The 17,386-nt window shown below is 41.0% G+C and overlaps 1 protein-coding gene across 3 annotated transcripts in view; it reads right to left on the bottom strand.

Moving 5' to 3' along the window:
- The window catches only part of ADAMTS18 (ADAM metallopeptidase with thrombospondin type 1 motif 18), a 485,565-nt gene that overhangs the window by 171,507 nt on the left and 296,672 nt on the right, over positions 1-17,386 (bottom strand). The window contains exons 3-5 of one of the 3 annotated variants that reach the window (XM_080410687.1): positions 4,472-17,386; positions 4,234-4,312; positions 2,070-2,386 (exon numbers count right to left, since the gene is read on the bottom strand). The exon at positions 4,472-17,386 is cut by the window's right edge and continues 31,048 nt beyond it. In XM_080410687.1, the coding sequence (XP_080266813.1) occupies positions 2,070-2,386; positions 4,234-4,312; positions 4,472-4,573 (498 nt within the window). In that variant the 5' untranslated portion in view covers positions 4,574-17,386. Of the gene's footprint in view, positions 1-2,069; positions 2,387-4,233 lie in introns of all 3 variants that reach the window. The other 2 variants (XM_080410686.1, XM_080410685.1) reach the window with 2 other exon arrangements.

The following is a 17,386-nucleotide window of genomic DNA, read 5'->3' as shown; positions in this document are numbered from 1 at the left end:
AAGCAAATAGGAAAGAAGGGCAACCAAGTGACAAAAGTAGTTGGTGCAAAGAGGATATAGAAGCTATTCACAAGGTTCTCTTGGTCAGAGCAGAGCGTCCAGACTTAACATATGATTACTGAATTTGGATCACAGTAAAAAATGACATAGTTGTCATTACAGACAGCTGACGACACACTTTTAAGAAGGCAGCCTTGCAAACTCAAAGACTAAGAATCCTATTGATAACTTGCCTGGGCTTCATTAGGTGCACGGAAAATAATAAATGGATACAGAGAAAGGAACAATTATACTTTATTTGTGATACCTACCCTGCAGGAGATAATTATAAGTAAAAGTTTTCTTCATTTATCAGTTTAAAATAACAAATTAAAGTGAAATCTATTGAACCTTGGAACTGCTTAAAGGAAGACAGAGATTCTAATTGGTGATAATCTAAGTACTGCCATAATTAATTTGTTCATGCCACAATACTTACTCTCTTTTGATCAGTTTCTGGATCTTTTCTAAGTGAAGCTTACCAGTCATAACAATCTCTATGTCGAGACAGTGGTAAAAGATCCATTTCAGTCTCAGTTAAGATCACCACATTGTTTCTCTGTGACCTGAGGCAGACTTGAACCTTCCTTCTCCAGACAAGACTTAACAAGCCCAACTTCACTTAGCTCATAAAGCATGTTAAAAAACAAAACAGGACCAAATGGGGGAGATCACCCAAACTGTAACTGTTGTGTGTAGATAGAGCACTTCTCTTAGAGGAAAAGACAAACACTGCAACAAGTGAAAACAGTTTTTGTTCTGAATAAATATGGTAAAAGCTAGCAGTTGTGAAAATCAAGCATCCACAGCAACAACTAAGCACACCTGATACTAACAATTCATCACTACAAACACAGCTCAAAAAACAAAAGCAAGCTTCATTTCATGGCACCTGCTCCAAAGTCACATTTGCAACTGTTCAAATGAACTATAAAATACTAATTCCTCTAACTTGCTGAGAAAACAAGTAGACCATTCAAAATATAATCCAGACTACTTCAACCAGTTATCAGTATTCAGCAGCTCTCCCTAATGAACAGTCTTCTCAAGTCACTGATTATAATTTCAAAGGAAACACTGGGTGTCTCAAGTGCTCCTTTTTTGGTCCTGTCACACAGTTTAATAGCCCTTATTGACAAGTGCCTTTGCAAAACAGATTTCTAGAGGGTGACCCAACATATCCTCTGGACCTTAGTCAACCACAAAGCATACAGATAGCTTCATATACCTAACATGTAAATGTCACAGCCTTAATCTACATCCACAGAAGATTGCTGTGCAAGGGCTTAAGCCTAAAGAAACATCAATAACTATTAATTCTGTAGATGATTCTTCTGAATTACATCAGTAAAGACTTCTCTGCTGGCAATAAGCACTATCAAATGTATATTGAAAAAAACCATTTGTGAGTAATAATTTTTTCATGAACTTGGATGACAGCCATAAAGGGAAAAAATGCAACTATAACATTTAACACATTCATAAGAGATCAACTAATCAAGAATTACAAACCCAAATAAAACTGGAATTGTCAAAGGAAACAAAGGGAAATTGGTTCATAACTCCTGCTGAGCTAGGAAATTCACCCTTTCTTAAAGCAGTTGACAAACCTGGGTATAATATTTTATTCTCACAAGTTTATGGATTGATTTATTTTTTCTTTATTCATAGTAATACACAAAGGCAGGAAGAGAATTTCCTTAAGAGCAAGCAAAAAATGTAGAAACTATCACAAACTATAACAAATGAAAATTGCTATGGGATAATTACTAGGACTACCAGACAGTCTTCTTGGGTTCTTTCCTTGAAAGACTGTGATAAGAAAAATACAAAGGGCATGATGCAGCTCATTGGCTATAACTAAACCTCTTCTGCTAAATGCTACAGTAACTAGCAGCATTACGATAATCACCAAATGGTGAATATCATATGAGTATGTATCCTGGATATTGTATGAATTGCATACCTTCAGCTACTATTCCATGTATGAAAGTATTTTCAATGCTGATTTTTTTTAAAGAAACACTTACCAAGCCTACACATGTAGATATTGCTACTGAAGAGGTGCTATCATTCCTTATAAATCCCTGGTAGAAACACTGCTCAATTTCATGTTCCTGAGAATGTGAGACTCCTTCTTTCCCGAGTACCTGGACAATAAAACTGTTGCTTAAAATGGTCGAAGGTTTAAGTTCTAAGTGAAGTTCCTGTCCAAATGCTGAAAATTTGTAGTGCAAGGAACTCTTTGAACTCTGAGTTGATCTCTTTCTCCTAGTACTGTGCAAAACATCATGTGAAATGTACGATCCACTGGAATCCACTTTGACAGGTGTCACAAATACATAATCTGTAACGATAAAAAGTTAGCCATCAGCTCTTGTATCCAACAAATAAGGTAAGCGTCATTCTAACATGGTAAGCATCAGGCTTTCACTATGGCAGGAACAATTTCCTCATTCAGGGAATGGCCCGAAAGCTCCGCAGGCTATGTGTGTATAGTCTTACCCCTGTAAGTCACACAGGCTCTCAAACTGTGTTTGTTTCCTTTCTGCCCCACTGAGAGGTACAGACTAACTAGCATAGCTGCGAACATTCCCACAATCACTCTTCTGAAGACATTTGTCATCACCAGCAGATCTGTAGATTTTTCCCCTCCCCCTGTATTAATTGCTGTCAAATGTGAAGGCCACTCTGGTTTGAGAGTTTTTTTTGCTTCCCTAAGAATCAGCAAATATTACATCACTGTAGGGGTAACCATGACTGAGACTTTGTAGAACTGTACCACTTGCTCAAATGGATTAAAGGATTAATTTATTAATGCCTTAACTGAGTGAGACCTCATCTCTTTGTAGTGACTTGATTAGACCGGGTTTCAAATTGTAACTGACCTTCAGCAGAAAGAGATTACATCCTACCTAATAACCTTTTGTCAGCCATTGCTAATTGCATGTCAAAGAAGTTTACTGTTTTGGACAAAGTATGTGAAAAATTACGAAACTATTTGTGAGAAGGCCAAGATCTACTCATAACCACCTAAGAAAGGAAAAAGATACAGGCCACGATTCAGCTGGTTGTATAAGCAGGTGCCTAGCTTAAAGTATATTACCATTGTTGTTGATTAACCCATACAGGGATTACTTGTATCCTGGAAGCTGGGTCTGAATTTTACCATTTGCTGAGGTATTAACTTTGCACCTATTCCTGGTTACATGAGTAATTATGCTGAATAAACTGCTTCCCAGCCCCATTTAGTGTTTGAGCTGTATTGCTCTATGAATACTTAAAGATGTCTATATATTTGACAGTAAAAGAATTCATTTATCTTCCTAAATTGAAACACCACCGCTAAAGAAGAAAACCCACTCCTTGTGTTGTAACAGATGTTGCAAAAACTATCAATCTCTTTGCCTGGACAGACTTTATTGGTCACACGTTAAGCCAAAAACATAACCAGTGATAGGTTGTTTTTCCTTAGACAGTGGAAACAATACATCAAGAGCTTTCACTTTCCTCAAGTGGTGTTAATCAACGGCAGAAGCTGAGGACGTTAAGCAGGCTGGTGGCCAAAAAACGCAAGCAGCTGCTGGAGAGAGGGAATCCCCCAGAGAGGGGAGGATAGGGTGCAAGACGGTTTTCCTTTCTGCACCCTGGTGTGGTTCCCTGTTGTACTTTGTTTCCACTCACACCCAATAAAAAGCATACACTGCACTTCAAACTTCCCCAGGTCATCAGCATCTAAGTGTTAGTCTCTGCAACCTGGGAACAAACAGCTCCTGAGCTCTCACTCGGGAGTCTTTTCTCTCCAGGTTTGCTCTCCCTTACCGTGCACTGCACGGCTTCTTCCGCTCTCCCACCCAAATCTTTTCATTACTTTAGTCTCATTGCTTCCATAACAGAAACATGAGGTTTTATTGTTGTGGCTACATACGCATTCATCTTTCTAAACACACACGTAAACGTGGATGTATTTACCATCTCATTCATTTGCTTTACTATTATTACTGTTCCTTTTAGCTTTTGCACACAGGGCTTAAAAAGTTAGTATCTGCCCATAGTTAGCTATTTTACAGCAGCCAACTTGCTTTTACTTTATGTTCCCCAAACACCGTGTCTTCTTCCCTTTAAACACTCAGACCACCAAAAAAAGCATCCATGCAAATGTTCATATACACAGACAGAAAGAGCTATACAAACCATGGTTCAATTCACTGATGCTGTCACTGGTTAAAGTTGCTGCATGAGACATGCAACAGAGGCAGCACAGCTGAAGGGTCTGCAAGAGAAGAGAAAAAAAAAAAGAGAGAGAAAAAAAGGAGTATTGGGCGAGATTTACTTTACAAGGGAAGGCAGAAAGACAAGGCACCAGAAACTGTGCAGTAACCTGGTATGAAAGTACACTAGGTAACTGCAAAAGAAAGTGCTCTCGACCTGCCTTTACAGTGCTTCCAAGCCACAGGAGAGCCGGGAATTGCATGGATCTGCCGCTGAGAATCGCAACAGGTAAAGTCCAGACGACAAGCAGGAGACAGTCCATGTTCCGCCGTGCACCTGGCGTGCTACCTGCTCCCCGAAGCGTGCGGCGGGCGAGCCCGGATCCCCCGCATGGTCACCTGGGCTCTGCCCCGCAGCAGCTCCGGCGGCCGGCTCGCAGCGCCGCGCCCCCGCCGTGCGCGGCGGCGGAGCCCATGGAGCGGCGCCCAGGTGAGCGCGCCCTCGCCGCCGCCGGCGCGCACGCTTTAAGCCGCCGCCACCGCCGCCGCCGCCGCCGCAGGGCAGCGCTGCCTCCGGCGCCGCGTCTCGGCGCGGCCGCCGGCCGGGGGGCGACGCGGAGCGGAGCGGAGCGGGCGGGACCAATGGAGAGGCGGCGGGGCCGGGCCGGGCCGGGGCTGCCGGGCGCAGGCGGGGCAGCACCTGGGAAAGGCGGTGGCGTGCGGCCCCCCGGCCGCGGGGGGAGCAAGGGAGCGGCTGGGCTGAGCCGGGCAGCGCCGGTGCTCGCACACCTGGGGCGATCTGCCGAGATCGGGGGACTCCTCACCGCGGTAGGGGGGGTGCAAAAGTGGGGGGAGGGGGTGACCCACGGGCCTTCATCAGGCGGGCCAGAGTTTCTGTGATGGTGCTGGGAGGAGCAGAGTCCAGCATCAGCCATTCCGCTTCCAAAGCACCATTCACTTGGAGAGAATACACGGTTATTTTCCTTCATCTTTAAAGGTAGCTGTGCGGGAAAGCAAGCAAACAAATCAAACGAAGATGAGGATGCCCGATTAGAAAACACAGCTGTGATAGCCATGGCCAGTTACTAAATATTGCCCGTAAAGGAGCTGTCACACAGTGGCTCACATGTCTTGACCCCAATGTCGGTTCTGGTTATGCTTTCCCTTCTACAGAAAGCTTCAGTAAAGGATCCAAGATCTAAATAATCTATAAGGAAACTGAAGTATTAAAGTGCATGGGACTGGTCCCAGCTGGAAATCAATACAGAACTTGTTTCTGATGGGTTTGGCTACACTTGGAGAAGTGTCCCTCACCTCATGATCTCCCTTTTTGTGCTAGAGGGGTTTCCAGTGTGTGTGTCAGTCCAATCTCGCTCAAAATCTCCCTTGTCCCAGGTCACACCACGAAAATAAGTGGTAGCTGTGTCGATTTAAGGTGCCTTGCTGCTGCAGTTGGCACACAAGCTGGAGAGTGCAGTGGAAGCTGAGGTGAGCTGGAGGTCATCTCCTCTATCTACCTCCTGCACCAGGGGTTTCGTGGTAACTGGTTTGGGGCAGTGGATTAGACAGATCAGAGATATTTTCCCTTCTAAATCATTTTCTGTCTTTAAACATTAAATAAGTCCCCAGGTGTGGAATTTCTCCTTCACCTCTCTCTATTTCCCAGTAGGTTTTACATTATCACCTTGCTGAATATATTATGATAAAGTTTCAAGATCTTTTTGTAATAGTGCACCTGTCACCTCCCACTGAGTATGTTCAAATGAAATAACAAGTTTACGATGGTCCCAGTGGAGCAGAACACATAAAACATGCTGTGCATTGCAGATAATAGGAGAAAAATACAAAATTATTGGGCTCTATTTTTATCATTGGCCCACAACACCCTGAACAGACATACTTGACTGTTTTCGGTTGACTACCTGACTGCGTAAGACTGACATTTTATTTGCTGTGAGGGGAGGGAAATAAATACAGTTCTCTAGCAATTACAAGAACGTTTAAGAAAGAAGACAACTTTCGCCATAAACCTAGCACCACTGAAGGGAGTTTTGCTCTTGATTTCTGTGCAGTTAAGTTTTCACCCTGGGGATTTATAATTTCTGAGTATGATCAAAGGACAAGAAAAGAATGTGACATTGCTTTGCATGACTATAAATGACATGCATCCAAATCTGAGTTGGCATTAGGCAGGGGACCCCAGTCTTTCTTGGCCTGTATGCAGCAACATTGATCAGTTAATATGCTCAGACAACATCAAACTTTGCTCCCTGAGTCAATCAAGATCCCAGCAGTGATGGTCATAAACATCAGAGAATCCTGCAGGCAGCTCGTTACCATGTGCAAACATAGTTACCATGCAAAACACTAGAGAAATAAAGCTCCACAGCCAGCAGTGTAGTAAACAATGCAGTCAGAGGGGGTTTTTCCTCCCCCCACTCCCCAGCAATTCCCACCTCAGATGACCAGCAAGCATATATGCCTTCAGAGATAATCATTACCACAGTACAGTCTGCTACTGGACTCTTCTCGATTGTCCCTAAGCTGTCAGATCAGATGCTCCTAACACTTTTCATGCTGACCAGTTTTGTTGTGTTTTCAGTTGGTCTTTTTCTTCCCTTACTTGTTTCTATCCACCCGTTGGCATTGTGTTCCACCTACATTTCTCCATTACCAGTGAATACAAGAAAGCATGGAGACCCAGCTGCAGCTTCTCTGCCGTACAGACAGTACCCTTCTTGGGGAGGGATCTCCAGCATGAAGAGATCACTGTGTGCCATGACCCAGGAAGTCAGGATTTTTCTTGTATCTGCAAGGGATAGTAGGGGGCTTGCTGCCCTACACCAGCAGCGAGTTACTGCTTCACTATCACCTCATCAACACACTGAACCTCACAAGAGCACAGCCCCAGTTTCACCAGGGTTTCTCATCCACCCGCTCTAGACAGATCACACCTGCATGCAGAGTGTCCATTGGTTTGATGTCCAGATGCAAACACATTGCATGTTCTTGTTTCCACTTGCCAGCTTATCAGAGAAAATGGATTACTATTTTTAATAACTCTATTCTTTCTAATTCTGAATCCCTCTTTTCTCATGGATTTCTACTGATTTTTTTCCCCAAGAACTATGCTGTGATGGCCATCGTGATAGAGTCTAGCACCGCGCAGAGCTCACATTATCGGTAACATGACTGACAGGCATGCCGAAGAAATAAGCCCTGAATTAAAATGCCATCATGTTTGTTTTGCCATCTTTGTTAAAGCAAATTCTTTATCATATGAGACATTTGTGACCACTGAGATGAGTGAATGACTCACAGGAGTCTGTTGTCTGACAGCAGTCACCTCTTCCTCTGTCAATCTAGATTATTTTTCCAGATATATTTGTACTAGAAATTAATGTGAATAATTTATATCGTATTTTAATCATATATGATTGGATACCTGGAAGCAGAGCACTTCCAATGGGAAAATGGTGCAGTGAGGGCTTGTTTTAATCAGGTAGTCACATCATAGTGAGTGAATACGCATAGTAGAATCAGAGCAGATATGTTTTTTACTAACTCAGCATTCAGTTTCTGCAACTGTCCATTCCTACTTGACCATTTCTGTGACTATTTCTTACAGAACAACATACTTGTGGGGTTATTCAGGATACATGTAAGCACTTCATAAGATTCTTCCAGCTCAATCTTTATGCTCTCTTTGTGTTTATCCTCATGAAAATGTTTCACTCCTGTGAAGGACAGAAGCCCTTTGCCTTCATTTATAGTGAGTGGTAATTAACCACATGCTGGGTTAAACTCTTTGCAGAGAAGTCTTCATGGAAGCCCCTTTACAAATGATAATGACCCTCTTTAGAATGAGCTGGTAGTTTTCAAAACCCATCAAGTTCATCTTTGTTCGAAGTTGAAGAGGCTTCAAAGTGAAGTTATGCTCCAAAGTTGGTTATGCTCCATACATACCACAACTGCTAAGGACGCTGTTCTTCCCCATTATATTTGTCATTCAATTATCTCAAGGTATTTTGTGAGTTTATATAATTTGTCTAAAGACTTCAGCAACCATTACTCCGTTGTAGCAGGACAAAACCTCTAGTTGAACAAAATACCAGCAACTCGAAAAAGAACTCATGGAAGGGTTCATATAGACTAAGTGTAGTTTCAGGGATGCAATCATCTGGTATCAAATTCCATTTGCATGGCTATCTGTAGGTTATCTAAACCTGCTCAATACCATACAGTTTAGGAAGAGGCTAAAGCCTTTCAGCTGGCATAAATGATCATAGCTCCTCTATCTGGCTGAGCTACCAAACCTGAGAAGATAGTCTACTCTGTCCTTCCTGCCAGAAAGATCCCTTGTGCAGAAAGGAGATTGTAAACAAAGAGTTTGTGACATACCTCCCTGCCATAGAGAGCGCCTCAGGTATGGTACGGGGGCACAGCTGGAACGGAACACATCCTAACAGACTAATGGTCTGAGGACACTGGTCAGGTTCCCCTGCAGCTGGAACAGCATTAGCACTTGCTCTTTCTTGTACAGAGAAGGTTGATAAGGTACTAGACAGTATTGTAATGCCTACTAACTGCAGATCCACTCCTACGCTGGATTCTTCCCCCCTCCCCAAATTTTGAAAGGCTGCTCTCATAAAAAGAAACAGTAAGAACTTCTTTGTTTACTTCTGTGAAATCTGAAGCCAACTACAGCATTGTCAGGAATGGAAAGTGCTCGTCTAGTGTGTTCCCATCTGCATTTCTAACCAGTGTTCAGTTTATAATATGAGCTACTATAATAGAGTTGCTTTTGCATGATGGCTAATTGCATTCTTCAGTGACACATGACATGGGCTATACGATGTCACTGGTTATTCTGTTTATGGGTAACTATATTTCAGCTGACAGGGAAACTGTGTAACAAAAATATCTACTGGTTGACTTAGTGTGGTTCCTCCATTAATTCCTGTTCCTTAAGGGCCTGAAAGTTCACAGAATAAAATTCCACTGTCTCACCAGTTTCTGTATTAAATTCTGCTTTCTGCAGAAGCCTCAAAATGTGGTGTTAGGACTAAAGTTATGTCCTCACATGGTCTCTAAACCCACAGTTTTCAGTTTGCATCGTATAAATTCTGGTGAAATCCATGCAATAAAGAGTAATCTCTGTGGAATAGGTTTTCACCACCATTTACAGTAATATTTTCTGTCAATAAGCCCCTAAATTCATTTCACATAGCTTTTTAATCACAGCCACTGGAAAAGGAGCTTGATCCAGCATTCCTGCTGTAGCCTAACTCCCAACGAAATCAAAGAAACACTGTTTACATTTTTCCTCACCCAATTTGCACGTAGCACTGGGCTGTTATAGTCCCAAATAAACGCTTTTGATTACAAATATTAAACACAATTTTCTGCTTACATGCATTTCTCTGTATTGCACAGCATGTCCATCCTAATTTGATTAGTTCTACACATTTATTTGTGCTAGCTGGACATCCTACTTTCTGGCATGGAGTATGAAGTTCCAGCTATCCTGCTGACTTGTTACCATTGTACTTGCTCTATCCTGCGACACACGAGATTTGGGCTCAGGAGCGGAACTAAAACCACCTCCATGCTGGGTGCTTACGGCTGACATACAGAAACTTCACAGAGCAATGTTCTGCATTTCTCTTGCAGTTGGTGCTGTAGGCTAATGCTTAGATTTTAGAAGAGATTAACTGACTTGCGTTTCTAGTGTCACCAGCAATTTTTAAAGGGATGGGGGGGCAGGGGGGAGACCAAGGAAGCAAGAAAGAGAACCTAAAAACTTGACAAATAGCATTCATTTGGCTTGGATCCAAATGTCACAAGTTGCTGCCACAGTGTCCAGACACACTCTGTGGCTGAAAAGTGAACAGGGCGAAGCTGCAGCTCAGTACATGGGGGCTCTGTCACACCCAGACCAAAATTAAATGAAAATGTCCATCACTAATAGAAGAAAAATAAAAGCTGTCATTGTGGGTGGCCCAACTAAGGCTTTGCAAGCACTACATTTTAGAAGAGTTTTCCTGGAAACTTGCCAAGAGTAATTAAAGCACAGGTACCTCCAAACTCACAGAACTCTAATAAAAACAATTATGCAGTTTATAATGTTGTGCACGTGCCAAAATTTGTATTTATACAATGGATCAAAAATGGCACAGGAGAAACCATGCAGTCCAGCAGGTTCAAAGATCCACTTTAAAAATGCTTTTTATAAATACTGATTTGCACTATACCCGGAAGGCTGTGTAGCCTATGGAGTCACAAAGACATATTTAAAACCTCTGAAAATTACTTCTAAGACACTAGTATTGGTTTCAGACAGACTTTGGCATCACGTGCAGGAAGGAAAGCCCAGTCTCTGTTACAGCCAGCCAGCATCTGCACCCCAGAAAAGGAAAAACCAGGCCAAGAAAGAAAATCCATGTGGAAGTTTCAACCTCTGTCTTCCATAATAGGAATGTATGAAGTTACTCCACTCCCAAATGGCATTGGGATGAAATGGTATCTTACTCATTTCTTATTGGTTCTTCTTTTCATCTCTGTGAACAAAACATACTTGTTTCATTCAATGGAGCCTACAAGTTGTTCTTTCCCCGCCCTGCTCCTAGCAGGACTGCTTCATCTCACCTAAGCCTGTAATATTATCTTCCCTTTTAATTTTATTTCTGGACTGGAAAGGTAACTTCTGCTGATGTGACTTGTTCCCACAAGTGCTAGCATCACTTTGCGTTGCTTTGTAAGATAAGATCACTGATGAAAATTTTCTTGCTTGTACCCAGTTCATTTCAGGGTGGAAGTCTGAGTTCTGGGATGAAAGTTTCAAGTGCATTCTTGGGGCTCAATTTTCCAAAGTACCACAAATTCACAGCTCCAGCTGAAATCAGGAGGAACTGAACCTGCTCAGTATTTCTGAACATGAACCCCATACTCTTTTGAACAACATACCCTAAAAAGAATATTGCTGGGAAGATTTAGTCTTCAGTCCCTTTTACATGTGTTTCTTCTTTTATTTGCCATTAATTTCATGGGCCAAGCAAAGAAGAAAATTGGCTTCTCTCTCCTCTGAATTTCATTATTTGCAGATTTTTTTAATACAAGATAATGCTTCTTTGGCTGGCTCCTGGGATTCCTCTATTAAAAACTTCCCTCCCTTTTCACATCAATGAGCCTTTGTTACTTCAGCCTTCTCGCTGGGAACATAGATTGCATAGAAGTTCAGGAGCCTTTTCAGTCCCTTCTGTGTAACAGTTGCAGTTTCCCCACAAATAGTTTGTTTTACCATTTTCAATTAAGTATCAGCCCATTCCCTATGAAAATTAGGTGCTTTTACTTCTGGTTCAGTGTGTGTTCATCTTCCCTTTGTTGTTGGCTGCCCAGACCCACCACCTTCATCTCTTTCTTACTCAAAATGGACCTCTCAGTGGGAATTTTAACTACAGCTTGGCAATCAAACAGGAGAATGTCTCCCAAAGAATTATGGAGCTGTTCCATATTTGCTTCTATAAGAAAGAGCTTACAGCACCATGCAATACTATACAAAGGCAGCGTTGTCCAATAAATCTGCATAGATACTCTATTTGCTGTGTACTGAAAGACTTCAAACTCTTGTACCATAACAAGAGTGGGGTTTGTGTTAGACATTGGAAAGCTAGCTATATCTTTTGAGGGACAGATTCTCATTTTTTGTAGGCTATTTTGCACCACAATGGCGGTGAGCAATCACTTCCCTGCTTTGTGTAAGGGTATTAACTCTAAATATTTAATTTGCTTTATACTCTTTCCCGAGGAAAACAAGGCCCTCATGACTTACCTTTTATTTTCTGCAATGAAGGGTGTTTTTACCACTATTTTTCTTACCAAAAGATGATGATAACAGATGAAGAATATGGTAGCACTAGTTGTACAGGATCCCTTGAGCTAGGTGCTGAACACATGCAGAACAGAAAATTGGTCCCTATCCCAAGAGCTCAGCTGACAGTTTTTAATTTACCACAGCCTTCTTTGCATTCCTAATTTGCAAACAAAACTATTCCCTGACTGTGGTGTTGATTTCCAAAGTGATTTCAGCATGTTGAGGAGTCAAACAGTTGTTTTACAAACTCAGTGTTGCATTGGTTGCTGTGACAACATTTAATAATATCTTACTGTGAGTGTGTACTGAGTGGAAAGTGTTTGATTTTTGTCTATTTTCAGTAGAGATGGATGTTGGGAAGAAAAAGGAATGAAATCATTTTAGGCTGTACGCCTGTAACATTGAAATTAACAGCCCCTCTTCAGCTGAATTCAATAAAGGTAGAGTTGGATCTTTATGGTGGCGATTCTGAACTTGCACAAGCATTCTAGTGGAGCACAAATGTAAAGGTATCTGGTAGATTTAAAGAAGAGGTCATTTTTAGGCATATTACAATAAGAGAAACGTAACACAGAATATTCATGAAAAGCAGATTCTTGCAGGTTGAAGCTTTCTTTACTCAGCCAACCCTTATTTATGAGTCTAATGCCAGGTATGTTCATGCTCACTGGGAGGTGCCTTATAATCAAAATCCTACCCTTCCTCTCCTTTAAGAAATACCAAATACTGTGGAAGTGGTGTTGTTTTGCTCCATGGATGAACTCTTCAACAGTGTAACATTAGTAAAAGTGATTTCATGGCCTTTTCAATCATTTTACTTTTAATGAGAGCAGGGGGTTTTAGCTTGAATTTAAATGAGATTTAACCTGCCTTGGCAACACAGACACTGCAACATTGTGCTATAGCTTCATAACCAGAAACTGAAACTGATTAGTCTGTTTGAGGGTAACCTGATTATTTTTTACCCACGCTCACAGGATAATTTTACTGAGTTGCATCTAGCAGGAAGAAATGCGCTGACTCCAGCTTTGCCAGGCCAGCTAGCGCTGCCTGCTGCCCTCATAGTGTGAAACTGGAGTCCCACACTGCATGATGTGTACCAGGATATGCACAGGATCTTTCAGATGACTATGGAAGGCATCGCATGTCTAGGATTTAGTCACAGTCAAGCAAAAACTATTTGCAGTCAGAAGTCTACACGCTAACATCTACAACTTAAGTTACCTTGGCCTGTTTTCATGATCCAGAATAAAACAGAACTGAAATAAGCAAAAAAATGTGACAGGTAAAATATGAATTAGATTGATGAAGTACTTCTATTTTTTATGATCTATAATCTAAACTGCAATTATTTTTTTTTCCCAGGATCCACCTTTTGTGTCCATTTGATTATATATATACACTTGTGGCTTGCTCATTTGCAGTCACACGCTAAGGGTGTCAAAAGCAGCACAATGTAAATGCTGTTCTCATAAGTAAGATTTTCTGAGTGCAAACTGAGGAAAATGAGCAGTTTATTAAGTCTCTGTTTTCCAGATAGATTTTTTCTGAAACCTGCCTCTTCACAGTATAGAGACAATGAAAGCATATTGTTTTGGACAAGGGCCAGCCATCTGGGAATCCTTCACAAGTACCTGAAATAGAAGTAAGGTAGGGCATATTGAGGTGAGCAGCTTCCAGATTTTACCTGAAAGCTCTGTAGGTGGCCTAAGGCCACTTGAATCTGATCCAAAACAGGCACCTGGCTCTGGCCTGGATGCCTGCCAGTTTCATAGCATATTCTATCCCTGAATTATGGTGTCTGGACTTATTTCATGGCTTATTGTTGTATGTCTTTTAAAACTAATTCCTTACTGAAAGATGTTTGAAATTCAAAGCTTTCTTCAGTTTCCCACTTTATTCTGGAGCTGCAGACACTTGCCTTATTAGGTCCAGGAAAACCCTACTCTAACAGTTCACTAAATAGAGCTCAGTGCTTTGGTAGTGTGCAGGTTGTTGTTCTTGGGAGAAGGAAGAAAAGGAAGAATGGGGGCTTGTGCTGTGTCTTTTCCTTGCCGATAAATATGACAACGTATAACCTTTGTAGTGTCAGAGTTTTCACTAAATGCCTGTGCTGCTTAACTGTCAAAGCACTTTTTTATAGCTATAAAGGGAGCAATCTGCTTGCAGCGATTAAAGCTCAGTTGTTTATCAACTACAAATGTGGCTTGTATATGCTAGCCCCTGAATTATCACAGTGCTTTTATTACAGCTCAGTCTTTCATATTTCAGTGAGATTATTCTAACTTCTTTCTTATGGGGTGCCTTGAAGCAACTCTACTATGGATCTTCATGACTACTGGACTTTCTTGGAACAGCAAGTCAGACTTTTTAATACTCCAAAAGGAGAAAAGAAATCTCTTAAAATCCAAATGTGAGCAGTATAGTCGATATTTCCTCCACAGAGGAATAAAAATACTTAAAATACTTAAGGGAGAATTTAGCAGTGGGTGATACACGTAAATATGAGAACTTTTCCCCGTGAACCAAATGTTTAGCTTTGGATGTTGAAATATTTTATGTGGAAAGCACTACAGGATTTCTCAGTGCTACAAGGGCAGCTTAAATGGTAATGTATTCATCTTTCTTCTCCCTATCAGATCTGTCAAAACGGTTTGTATCTTCATGATTTTGTATAACCAGCAAATCTAATCCTTACCAGATGCCTGGACTTCATATTGCAGTGTTGCATATTCTTAATGATGCTGCTGTCTGCCCACCTTAATACTTGATTATCAATATCACACTAAGCAGTGTACTTAGCTAAACTTCTAAAGAAACAGAAAGGCACTTTTGCAAACTCCTTTCCTAAGTTGGGTAGCCTCACTGTTACAGAAAACATGTTGGTGTTTAAACAACCCAGAAAAGAATTGCCTGACCAGAATAAATAGCAACTGCCTTAGGGCATATTCCCCCTCAAATGTAGATTTGAAATAGCTGATCAAGTGTTAGATTAACTGAATTACTTACAACTCTCAATTAATAAATACCAAAGCAACTTGGTTAAGAAAACAACAGAGAACATTAAACAGAAAGAACAATGCCCATGTCTGCAGAAATCACTTGCAGTGGGTTGTCAGATATCAGGACATTACCCAGAGAGAGATTTCTACTGAATCATCCTCAGAGCTAAATCAAGGGTCGCCTGTTATTTCCCACCTAAAAATCTAATAAGCAGCTCAGAAGGATTTAAAGACTGTTGGGCCTATAGGAAAATCACAAAGAACTGCTAAGTCAGGAGAACACTTATCCTGAGATTTATGTGTTGTATCAACAATAATGGAAAGCCCAAGAGAGACTAAAGGTTCAAGATTTGAACCTATTACGTGTGTGTGTGGAGTGTGGAATGTGGGAAGCTTAGGGCTACCATATTTCTGTCCAGGTTTTCCCAGACGAAATGAAATGCAGTGAGACTAATGTGTCTGGGATGCATCCTTGATTTATACAGTAAATTCAGTGTGAATTGGATTTACTGTGCTCACACAGATTACCTTTTCAGTGCACACACATTAGATCTCATGCACCCTGAATTCATGGGTTCCATTGTTCATATACTGTAGAATAGATCTGACCATATGCAACAGATATGTCTGCAAATGCCCTTGATCAGCTCATCGGAGTCCTGAACAGGCATCACATTACCTCAGTTTTTCCTGGACAAAGTATCTAGGTAGAAAAAGAGGACATACCTGGAGAAAGTCAGATGCAGTTCTAGGTAAACTGTGTAAGTACGAGTTTCATTTGATATGCTTAATGGTATCATTATGAAAACATCTGAAGTTATGACTCGTATCAGGTAAAAAAAAAAAAAAAAAAAAAAGGAACTGAATCCACAAATACTTGAAATGGAGAATTCCATTTTATTGCCCTGAGTGCTCAGTGGAGTGAGATTAGAAAAATATGTCATTGTCCACCCTTGTCTAAAAAGGGACAGAAGTAAGTTTCAGTGTTTGAGAGGGAGAGATATTCCTTGGAACATTAAAAATCCAATAAGCCATTTCTTTTCCAGTCTAATAGATGTGCTTGATTAATACACACTAAAAAGCTTGACCTTAACCATAGATTTTAAGGACTTTAAGAACTTTTGGAAATGCACTTCAATTTATTTGTATATTAAGCAGGCTCTGCAGTCCTTAGCTGGGGAGACAGTCCTTCATATTCATATTCATTCATAGTCAGGGTCACTGCAATGTTGGGAACTCCAGAATGTACACTTGCTGTACATCCACACATTCACTGTCTTAGACTATAACACTGGAAAGTCAAATGATGAAGTAATTCTACCCTCAGCAATGTACCATTAATAATTTATTATACTAGAGGAAATTACTGGTTTTGGAATGGTTAGTGCAACCTGCTACTCTAGTGTGGCTGAACAACCATGGCTTAAAAAGCTGTACTGTCTGTATGCCTACTTCTCTGAACCCTGTCTAATGTCATTGTACCATGGCCCAAGTTCTGCACATACTTACTGGCAGTTACAGAAACACTTTAAGACATCTGATTTTATTTGGCAACGTACACTGATGGCTATCAAGCTACGATATCTTATCCGACTCCTGTTTCTTTGAATAAAAAAAATAACAAAAGAGGGTTACTTTTTCCTAAAATCTGTCTCATGACAGCATACAATACCAGAGGGACACTCCATGTTCAAGTCCAAGCTTATCTGTCTAAACAAACTAACTCAATGCATGCCCACAAGTATTTTTTAAAACAGTATGAAAATAATGCTAAGCAATTTTTCTAAATTCAAAGCGTAGGATTCAGGCAATCACAAACCCTGAAGCACTTATCTGGTGACTTTTGCATGCAGTCCCCCTGCATGCTCTAGCCTGAAAAGCAGTCAGTGTGAAAATGGTGGAACTTGCTATGCACATCTGAAGGATCTGCTAGACCTAGTATGTGTATAAAGGAATTCTTCTGTTGTACACCACCATAACATTTTATATCCTGACTCCACTGAAGCCAAGAAGCAAGTCGAGACAAAATTCCTTTTGCCAGTAAACCTGAAATTCCATCCTGCAGATATCGGCAGCAAGCCTTGCACACCCGTCTTCAGGTTACACACTCTTCTGCAGTTCCTCCAAGGGCATTTACTGAACTCAGTTTATACAAACACTAGAAGACAAAGTCATCAACATATAAATCAAGAAGGAAACAGCTGTATTTAAAAAAAAATGATAAAAAAGTGAATAGTTCTATTGCAAGGGTGATTATTTGA

The sequence above is a fragment of the Falco punctatus genome, assembly GCF_963210335.1.
Source record: "Falco punctatus genome assembly, chromosome: 14".
NCBI classification, from domain to species: Eukaryota; Metazoa; Chordata; class Aves; order Falconiformes; family Falconidae; genus Falco; species Falco punctatus.
The sequence above is the reverse complement of the archived record's forward strand: the minus strand, read 5'-3'. Positions and strand labels throughout refer to the sequence as shown.